The sequence below is a fragment of the Nelusetta ayraudi genome, unplaced genomic scaffold (assembly GCF_046127955.1).
Source record: "Nelusetta ayraudi isolate G7.1 ecotype Tasmania unplaced genomic scaffold, CSIRO-AGI_Nayr_v1 ptg000002l, whole genome shotgun sequence".
In the NCBI taxonomy this organism is placed as follows: domain Eukaryota; kingdom Metazoa; phylum Chordata; class Actinopteri; order Tetraodontiformes; family Monacanthidae; genus Nelusetta; species Nelusetta ayraudi.
In genome coordinates, this window is record NW_027466052.1 from 10,625,001 (window position 1) to 10,635,120 (window position 10,120).

At 46.7% G+C, this 10,120-nt stretch overlaps 1 protein-coding gene across 6 annotated transcripts in view; it reads right to left on the minus strand.

Moving 5' to 3' along the window:
• Positions 1-8,776, minus strand: part of ppfibp2a (PPFIA binding protein 2a) — an 18,302-nt gene extending 9,526 nt beyond the window's left edge. The window contains exons 1-6 of one of the 6 annotated variants that reach the window (XM_076023546.1): positions 8,516-8,776; positions 5,575-5,661; positions 4,797-4,910; positions 3,283-3,414; positions 1,303-1,575; positions 905-997 (exon numbers count right to left, since the gene is read on the minus strand). In XM_076023546.1, the coding sequence (XP_075879661.1) occupies positions 905-997; positions 1,303-1,575; positions 3,283-3,414; positions 4,797-4,910; positions 5,575-5,661; positions 8,516-8,761 (945 nt within the window). In that variant the 5' untranslated portion in view covers positions 8,762-8,776. Of the gene's footprint in view, positions 1-904; positions 998-1,302; positions 1,576-3,282; positions 3,415-3,536; positions 4,119-4,276; positions 4,618-4,796; positions 4,911-5,574; positions 5,662-7,087; positions 7,793-8,515 lie in introns of those variants that run through there. The other 5 variants (XM_076023547.1, XM_076023548.1, XM_076023549.1 and 2 more) reach the window with 5 other exon arrangements.
• Between the last annotated feature and the right edge of the window lie 1,344 nt (positions 8,777-10,120).

A 10,120-nucleotide genomic window follows, 5' to 3' on the forward strand; every position in this document is an offset into this window, starting at 1 on the left:
TTTGAGAGGCGTAACAGATGGCAGTAAAAGTTTGGATACGGTACGTGAAGCAGTGCCAGTGTTTCCTGTGTGTGTGTTCGGAGCAAGAAAAAAGAAGCCTCAATAAAACTTTATCTGTCTGCTCTTTCCTACTGGTTTATTTTTGCACAGTAGGGTGCATATGGAAGTCATACAAACCTTTTTTTAAACACTAGATATCTGCTGTATCAGTGTGTATGTGTGTGTGTGTGTGTGTGTGTGTGTGTGTTGTGTGTGTGTGTGAGCACACAATCTCATAGTTGACGCTAAATACAACAAAAACGCCGTCGACAGATGTCATAATGGTGATGCAGCTCAAGTGCTGGCTGGCTAGCAAACATTTCTACCTGCTAGCTAGCAACATACTAACCAACCCCTCAAAAACAGTAGAAAGTAAGTGGTTAAAAGTAATTGTAGCAGTGTGAGGTGTAGGATAACGCAAGCAACAACGATACTGAAGCTTTGGGTGTGAGTGCGGTACTAATAAAAGCTGAAATTTACAAAGTACTGACTGCAGTATCACCTTTGAGGCTCAACCAGGACACAGTCCCAGTGAACAGCTGCTAGAATTACTGAGGCTTTTGTGGTTGGGAAAATAAAATTAGAGAGGAGGTAATATCAGAGACATTAAGGTTGTGGGAGTGATGCCAACATCACTCAACCGAAAACACCTCAGAAGGAGTCCATCAGGGCAGCACTTTAAAATTGAAGTTATTACACTTCTCAGGAAAAAAAAAACAGACCTGAACTATGCTGAGTGCGCAGACAGAATGCCCCACTTAAACACTCGGACTGGACAGCGTTTAGGAAAGATAAATGGGCAGTTTGGCGCAGAGGAATTTCAATGTTGCAAAGTCCAAAGGAAATTCATAACCTTCTCTCTTACTTTGGTCGCTTTGAGTTTCTTCTCGTACTGCAGCTTCTCATCCTCCAGGTGCTCCACTTTGTCCTTGAGAATCCTCAGCTCTCTGATCAAGCCCTGAAAACAGAATGCGTTCAGAGTTTGAGCCTCTTTGAACATTCAGACAGGTGGTCTGAGTGTGTCTGTACGTTTTTGCCCGCAAAAACACTCATCAGGCGTAATATAAAGTCAAATGCATTATGTCGAGGCAGCGTGGCGCCGCAGGACAGAAGAAACGGGCGTGCTGTCAGTTTTCTCTCTTCTTTTCTTTTTTTTTGGTGAGTGCTCGTTTCATTTGCGTCTGAAACCTGAAGATTAGACACCACGCAACACTCCGCTGGACACACAACATCAGAACGGCATGCTTAGCAGGCAACGCCTACACTTTCTCCCCCGCAGCGGTGCTGCTGCTCTGCTTCTTGGTCCTGCAGGCGGCCTGCCGTCCCGTCTGGCTCCTCGTCCAGCGGGTGCGCCGGCCCCGAGGTGCTTCCACGGGCCTCGCTGTGGTCTGAGGTCTCGACCTTTGCGGCCGCCGCTGAGCTGCTGTCAGCCGCCGAGCTGATCCCCGAGGCCTTTTTCTCCTGGATCTTGCTACTGATCTCCTTTTGAAACCTACACATCTGCTCCTGCAGCTCACTTATGAAATTCACGACAGTCTGGCGGAGGCGACCGAGGAGAAAGAAAACGAAACAAGCATTTAGAAACGGAGGCCACTCGTGTCTCTTGTGTGTCAAAGTGTTGCTTCTTCGCTCGTGCTGGCAGTGTGCTTGATCTTGAGCTGAGATCCACTGAACCGTCGATAAAGCGCCGCCTCGCCGTTTAATGGTGCAGAGCATTCAGCTCAGCTGTGTCTTTCTGCTTTGCAATAATAGCTGGGCTTCCGACACGGAATTCCCAAAGCTGTTGTTTTTAACGATCAAAATGTTACATTTTCTTTCCCTTTTGTACATCGTAACAACTGCATTCTGATGACATCAAGCTTTTTTTTTTTGCAAAGGATTCTTTTCTCAAACAGTATAGATCCCAAATTACTGCTGTTGTTTTCTGCTCTGATCAAAGCGATTTCCGAATCAAAACACACGTCTGGCTGATCTCCGAACAGTAAATACAAGATGATTTGTTTTTTTTCTGAATGATCTGAGGGAAATGTCTCCGAGCTGTGCCAAACTCTGAGAATCCACACGCGTAGTTTGCGCTGATTAACTGCAGGAAAGGCGTCGGGTTGCAACCTTTCGGAGGTGATCCTCTGCCCATGTTCCTTTCAAAAAGAGTGTAAACAGCAGCCAAGCTATGCGTGGACTGCGGACAGAGGAAGTCTCACTCGTGGTCCGGTGCGGCGGATGTGACAGATGATATGGAGCCGCCTCCGCTGCTAAATTTAACCGTACGGCTTTACTGGCTCCACAGCAAAGGAGGCTTCCTTGTGTGCGGCCGTTGTAAACATGCATTCATGTGGACGTGTTTGTGTTGTAGTGGGTAGCGTGAGGCCAGCAAAGGGTTCAAAGCGGATTTTTCCATATTCTCCTAAAGTCTAAGCGGCTGCAGCTGAGAACTTTTGGTTTAGGGTAGAAGCAGAGGATGAAGTGCAAAAGCGGCGCTTGTCCACGTAAAATACATGTGTGGTTGTTATACCGCAATATTGATGCGTCCTGCACTTAATAAAACTGAGGAATGTGTATTGGGGAGCAAATCTCCTCAGAGAAAATGTCATTTCCCGCTACCCAGAAGGAAAGTGTTGAGCTTTAAAGCTGCTCACAGTCCAATTTGGTCGGTCATCCATCACAGCAGTGCGGCTCTGCTTGAACTGTTTTAACCTGCAGACACAAAGCGTCTTTGAGTGGCTCTGTTTTGACAGTAACTACATACATTACACTATCCTGTCTGGAGGTAATGTAACTTTTCCCCCACTTCCCGGGATGTCTGCCCGTAACCTAACGCATTGGTAAATACAGAGCTCAGATTAAAAGCTTAAAAAAAAAAAAAAAAAGTGTTTCCTTCCGAAGCCCCTGCCCAGAATGAACAGAGCCAGTGTTTGGGTGAATATTTCCCTACGTCCTTCCAGGGTGTTAATGGTCCTCGAATAATAGAATGAGCAGCTCAGTTTGAGAGTAGATTCTTTGGGATATAATGCAGCATTTTTGCGTCCACCAGTTAGCTGCAGGTTCATCAAGGGAGGTTGAACAAAGTCCTGAACATTGTAGCTAAACAAACAATCCTCAATGACATCTTCAACCTGCTCCCAGGCTGCCACATGTTACAAGTTACTTCATGAAGTTGCCAATGTAAAATCTGTGATAGCTGCCAAATAATGAGATGCAACAACTTTCTTCTAACAGCAGAAAACAATAAATAAATGCCCTCACCTCTGCTTTGTGCTGCCTGTCCACCCCGTGGCTCTGCTTTCCCTCCATGTCTGCCAGCTTGACTTTCAGGTAGGACACCTCCCCCATGAGACTCAGCTTCTGGTTCTCCAGCGAAGTCCTATGCAGGAACTCCTGGTCAGCCGGTGGAGGGTAGAGGGGTTGTAGTGTTAGGGCCAAACAAGCAAGTAAACATGCAAACAAAGAAGAAAAACACACATTGGTTCCCATCTGGACGCTCAACACTCAACACTCACTGCACAGAGGCAACATCAGGTCCGTCCAGCCTGCAGGTCTGTAGCGAGTGTCCCTTCCACACTGGTTTGAGCGGCTAAATATACACAACCCATGACCACTATTTATAATGCCTATTTCACAGCTCGCTCAAAGGGAGGGAGGGGGGGGGGGGGTGTAATGTGCGCGGTAGGGAGGGAGGCTGACAAAAGCACGCAAAACATTTAAAGAGCAATAAAAATAACTTGTTTGGATGGCTTTTCCTGAAGAAGACGGTGCAGCTGCACTGCCGCGCAGCTCCTGCTCTCATCGTTGCCCGTCGGCCCGGACAGAAATTTACCACAGGCACCGCCAGTTTGGCTGACGCCAAGCAGGTGCTGAATCACTTAGAACCTGGAAGCATGCATCCGAGGCAGGCAAACCGTGAATGTACGGATAGGTCCGTTTAAAACCTCGGGTTTCGGGAAATGGCTTGGATGGCTGCAGTAGACCTCAGAGGAAAATATGAGAGTTTTGTCACCGGGAAGAGCTTTACGGCTCAGGTCCAAAGCCTCAGAGTGACCCTGGGCTCACATAAAGCTACAGTGTGCATGCACCTCAAGCAGACTTTTAAACTTTGACTTCATAATTCATTAAAACATTTGTTTAATTTCTTTCCTCACTCACAAAAAAAAAATATTGGACTTTAAAGTTTAAACAGTTTTAATGGATAAGAGTAGAATAAAAGGGGAAAAAACTGCACTATTTATGTGAGTCATCTTACTTTCTGGTCTGCCAGCAGGAGAGTCAGAGCGCTTTCCTCATGGAGGCCACCAAGTCTTGTTGTCTCGGTAGGTTAAAGTTTCACACATCCATTAAAAAGTTCTTTGTGGAGTTCCACGCGCTGCGCGCTCTCTCGCCTTTCTCTTCCTCTGCGTCTCTCCCTTCTGTGTCTCTCCTGTCACATGTTTCTCCGGGGTGTGGCTTACGGTGCCGTAATCACCTGCCCAGACAGACTTGTCTCGCCCTGCGCAAACTGAAATGTGCTCTGAGACACCGTCCTGGAATGAGTCTGAGCCTCCAAAATACCCCGGTTGTCAAGGTTATTTTGTCCAGAGCAGCGCTGGAATGTCTGTGCAGGAGACAGAGGTCACTTCACTTTGCCTTCTGTTGCTCATGGCAAGAGCTCGAGACCACGGATGACCCTCTCACTTCACATCACACACGGGAACAGTGTTGTTACAGAAGCCTGGCGGTGTGTGCAAAGGCTTTTCCAGCTGCGCTAAAGTGTTGACGGTGTGTACCTGCTGCAGCATCTCCTCTGTGGAGTCGAGTTTGTGTTGATGCTCTTCCAGAGAACTCTGCAGGTGGCTGATCTTCGCCCCCTGAGCCTCCACCTGGTCCGTCAGCACGCTCACCTGTTTTCATACAGTGACATGAGGCAAAAGTATTTCCTTTTTAAAAACAAGAAAATAAAACTACAGAGCTCCATCAAAGGACCTTAATACCCGTTCAATCAGTCAACCAGTGATTGTGGACTTTCCTCACCCGTCAGTGTCAAAGTGTAAAGATCAACACAAGGCCACTGGGCAGCTCTTTACAAGTTACAAAGGCAGGTTTGACCTGCGGACTGAAGATACATTTTACCTGAGAATGTTTAACTAGAGGCTTGAACCACTGTGCAGGGCACGGTGACACCAGCCTCAACCTGCCCCCAGCAGAGGCACCTGTCGCACTCTAGTATTTCACACTCGACGAGACTTTCTGGTCTTGCGACAGCTTTAAAATCATTGCTTCGCCAATGTGGAAACAGAAAAAAAAAAAACACGAATTACGCAACATTTATGACACAACACTGCACCTTTGCGCTTCCTCCCTCCAAACTCGAGCTTGTTACGTGATACAGTTGCTGTTCGCAGTAAGTGTGTCGTCACCTAGTAGGCTGTGGCCTAATCTGGCTGATTCAAACTTCATCATTGAAGCGTTGCGTTACCACAAAAGAATTGTCGAGACCTGAGGTTCACACTTCAGACAGAGGTTTTATTGTTCAGCGTTTTGCAATCGGGCAGCGACTAATCTCACCTGCAGAATTAGTGACTCTTTGTCCCCCTCCAGACGTGATAAACGCTCCTGGTAGGACTCACTGTTGCCCGACGAATGCAGGTTTACCTTCAGAGCAAAGGTCAACTATTACACTCATAACAGAACATCTGTCCGGTGGCTTAAATTAATAACTTTTTAATGAGGTTAGAGTCCCAGCCACATTGATGCATGGAGGCAAACACACACAGGCATGCGCATGTACACACACCAAGACGCACTCACATACTCCTTTTCTCTCAATGACGAGGATGGTTTGTATGTGGGTGAAAATATGCACAAGAAAAAAAGAGATTAAGGAGCCTTAATCCAGCATTGAAAGTTGTGCACGACCTTTCGCACTGGCCGATTAGTGGAGGGAAATGTCGGGTGACGGCTGAGCTCAGGGCTGCTGGTGGAGCTCACATATTTCCCCGCTATCTTCAAGGGAAGTGAAAGTAAATGAGTCTAAATTTCCCAGAATTCCAGGCCTTTAACCACAGTCAGAGAGCCATTGTGCAGGCCGATGTGAGCAAGATGTGGTTTTGCAATAATGGATAAAACTAAATGTTTGCTTTAAATGCTCTGGGAGGACCCAGTAACTGCCTGAACTGGTTTCGGCAGTTTAATTAAGGATTTTCTGATGCACAGTGGGAACAATGGAGCTTTCAGATGGTCTTTTTTTTTAATCACTTTGATAAATGTTGTTGCAATTCCTTGAGATATTTTTTGAAAATTCCAATGTTACACTATCAGGGTTTCATGATGTTTATCTCATGATCCAGTTCTCGGTCCCACGCAGGTGGAACAGCGGTCAGAGGTGGTGGCTTGTCTGCTCCTGTTGCTGTATTTCGTTTGAGCAAGTGTGTTTTTTTTATGTGTACTTGCTTGTTTTTCAGTTGCGCTTTAGAAGATTGTTCTTAAAGAAAAGAATCGCAACGCCTCAGAATGTTTTTTTTTTTCTTGAATGCATAAATTGCCAAACACTTGTTCACACATCTTTGAAACGACTTCAGGTGTCAAAGTTTGCTTTGAAGTGACAAACATGTTTGAAGTGGTGCAGGCTTTGAAGGCCTTCTTTCACACATTTTAACACGTACTGGGCTGCAGTGAAGAGAGCGGAGAACGGTGAATGATGGCACCAATGTGGTATGTGTTATCTGGAGACTCCCTGCAGGTTTCAGTGGGAGGAAATCATCTCGTCTTACTTGCACCACTCATTCTTCCCCTCCAACATGTTAACCTCATGACCCGACGCTGCGTTCAGCATTCAGCCCACCTTGGAATTGGAATTATTTCACCTAAAAATGCCTTGTCTTTGCTGTGCAGTTATGCAGGGCATGCACTCTTTAACTCCCCTCCAAAAAAAAACAAAAAACCCCAAAACATCAACGTGCTTGATTTCTCCCACATTATCCTCCATGGCAACCGCGTTTGCAGAGTTCCAAACAGTTGAAGTTGCAAACCTCACAACGTGCAAAAGCAGAAGTGAAGAGAAGACATACAAGCGTCCTACCTTCCGAAGCCAAGCAAAGTGTTTGTGGAAATCAATATCACACTCCATCCTGCAGGCCCATCGTACCGCAGCCACGTCTCTCCTGACAACTACTGACAAGGCGGCTTCCGCTGCACAGTGTCCAAACAAACTCCAAGAACGGCCGACGAGCAAAAAGGTGGCAGCTCGGAACTCTTTGTGCCCTCGATCTCACGGGGTCTGTTTGCTCCTCTTCTCACTCTCCATGCTGCATTTGCTCAGGGAGCAGAGAAGGACCTCCGTGTGGTTTGGTGTCTGGACAGCCTGAGACTTTTAGAGCCAAGCAGAAAAACTCAAACTATGCCAGTTGGCTGTACTCCCTTTCTTTCTTCTCTTTTTTTACCCTCTTTCTCACTCCCCCTTTTCTCTCTCCCTCTCTCTCTCTCTCTCTCTCCCTCTCTCTCTCTCTCTCTCTTTCTCTTTCAAGTGCACTCAAACTGCCTGGGCTCTGACCGTATCTCTGTGTTCTTGCTGCGACTCATAATCTCTCATCTCTCCTCGCACTCTCTTCTGCAACTCAGATGTTCTTCCACTCTATCTGAAATGCCTCTTGGTCGAGCTGATTTTTTTTTTTCTTTTTCTATGGAGGGGCTTCGTCAAGGGGCGCAAGGGGAGAGGAAAGTTTTCCTGCAGCACATGCTTGTCAGATGTGGTGCAGGAGAAAGAAGCCAGTAATAGAGATGCATAGGAAGGGGAGGAGGAGGAGAGGGAGGAGGAGCAGGACGAGGAGGAGGAGGAGGTAGAAATGTGAGGAAAAAGTTGAGAGAAGGCAACTTATGGAAAATAGCGGAGAATAGAGGAGAAATACTGCAAGTGATTAAGGTGGACCAGATAATTTTAGCACAGATGGGATGAGGGAGGCAGGGCCCCGAGATGAAGGAGGGAAACAAGGGGAACTGAAACCGATGGGGGTGAAACAGTTTGAACCTGAAAACAGAAGCTCTGGTTCTCATTATGTCTGCAGTAGATCCTGCGTTTCGCTGGCAGCAGGCTAAAGTCCTCCAGATGTGAGTGACCAGGATCAAAGACCCACATCCACGACTAATAAAAGCCATGGACTGGGAAGTCGTGCAACGCTGTTGTTTACCCGACAATCCTCCACCTTAACCTCCTCAACCTGCAAGGCTGCAGTCGTCAAATTAGAATTTAAGAAAATAAAGTTTTTTTTGTTGTGTTTTTGTCTTAAAATGTAGGTGTAAAAACATCCAGCACACACTTCAGATGTGTGATCTGAAGGTGAGCTGGTGCTCGTACTTTTCCGACTGGTGGAATTTCTGTCTTCCTTCATTTTTTATGTTCTCAGGTGACATTGACGTGGTGCAGCACAGCTTAATGCACCAACATCAAATAGTGAAGAGTTGAGTCTGGTGTGATGTTTGTGTGTCTGCTCTGGTGTGACACAGCACTCACCTCGTCTCTGGCCAGCCACTCCAGTATCATCTGTGCTGTGTCGCCGCTGACCTGCCGCCTCAGGATGTCCCGCTTTTCATGGCTGCCCTGGTCCGCCAGCAGCACCCTGAGGGCCTCGGTCAGCTGGAGGACCTTCAGGGCTGGGTCACCGTGAGGTGGGACCTTCGGCTGTGTGGCACATTCAGAAGTCTGGTGTTGGTCGTGGCCGCCCAGACGCACGAGGGCACTGAACAGGTCTTCGCCCATTTTGCCTGTGAGACAACAGAAATTAAAGTCCAGTCATTTGCTTGAGGGCTCCTTTCTCCTCTCACTCCCTCTCACTGATTTTCTACTCAAGCCCATCGAAATCACAGAACACGCCGAAGTATAAAAAAAAAAAAAGAGTAGTTATAGAGATGACCCCATGAGGGCACCATTGCGCTCCCTTGTGGCTTTCTGCTGGACATAAATAGCATCAAACGGCTCAGCACTGTACACTGTGGCAGCCCAAATCCACAAATTACAGGCTGGACTTGCAAGTCACTGTAATCATTTAGGTGCATAAACTGGCTTTGTGTATAGGTATAAAAATACATATATGCGCTATGAATGTGACTCAAGCAGACTTCACTGCAGCCACCGCTTGATATGGACCATATTGGTGTGTTTTTTTAAATGAAGATTGCAACACCATAGTGTGAATGTAAGTGTTTTCTGCCATGTGGTTTCTCGCTAATGTGCTAATGGTTAAACTGTCACCTCCACTTATAGAACTTGTTCTCTGGCCTCGTTAAGTCGGTGTCAAAGAGCAGAGACCAAATTGTGGCACCTCTGTTTGGAATTTGATCGAGAAGATTGAGATTGTTTAAAGTGAGCTGAGTGCCGGTATAAGAATTTTGAGAAGAAAAGTCCAGATAATAGGCAGATTAAAAAAAAGACAAAAAAAAAATCAGGCATCTGCAGCATTTTCTCTTTCTTGCTGTTTCCTTTCAAGCCCCACAGCCTCAGAGTGGGCAATCTGCTGAGGACGATGATGAACCAGAAGCTCTTACCAGTAATAATGTCATCCATTTGCTCCAAGGCAGCCTCCAACATGTGGCTGGCATCCGACGCCATTGGAACCAAACTGGCACGAGCCAGACAGTGGACGAGCTGGCGAAGCGAGGCGGCCAGATGAGATATTTTCCGGCGGAGTGTGGAAGACGGCTCTCCTTCCTCCTTCCACTTGGATCCTCCTGCACGCAGGAGCTGTAACAGCTGTTCTGACGTCCCAGTGACTTCCAAGTAAATAAGTTCCTGAGTGTGGCTTCTGGTTTTCAACTCTCCTCTTTCATTTTGTGGTCAGGATCTGACCCATTGTCAGCGTTGTCATCGAGATCAAACTCATATTTTTAAACTTTTTATCTCTCTGTGGTTTCATCTTTTTGCTGCTTGTTTGTGTTTTGTTTTTTTGCGCAACTATAAAACATGTGTTAGACTCTGAGCCACGTGTTGTTCGCACTTGACCAACTGGGTTTTTATTGGAGGAAAGTTTGTGACTTGTATGGTAATAAGTCTCTGACTTCTAACTAAAGAGCTTCTGGTTTTGTCAGGCAACAAGCAGACTGCCGTCACACATACTTACAT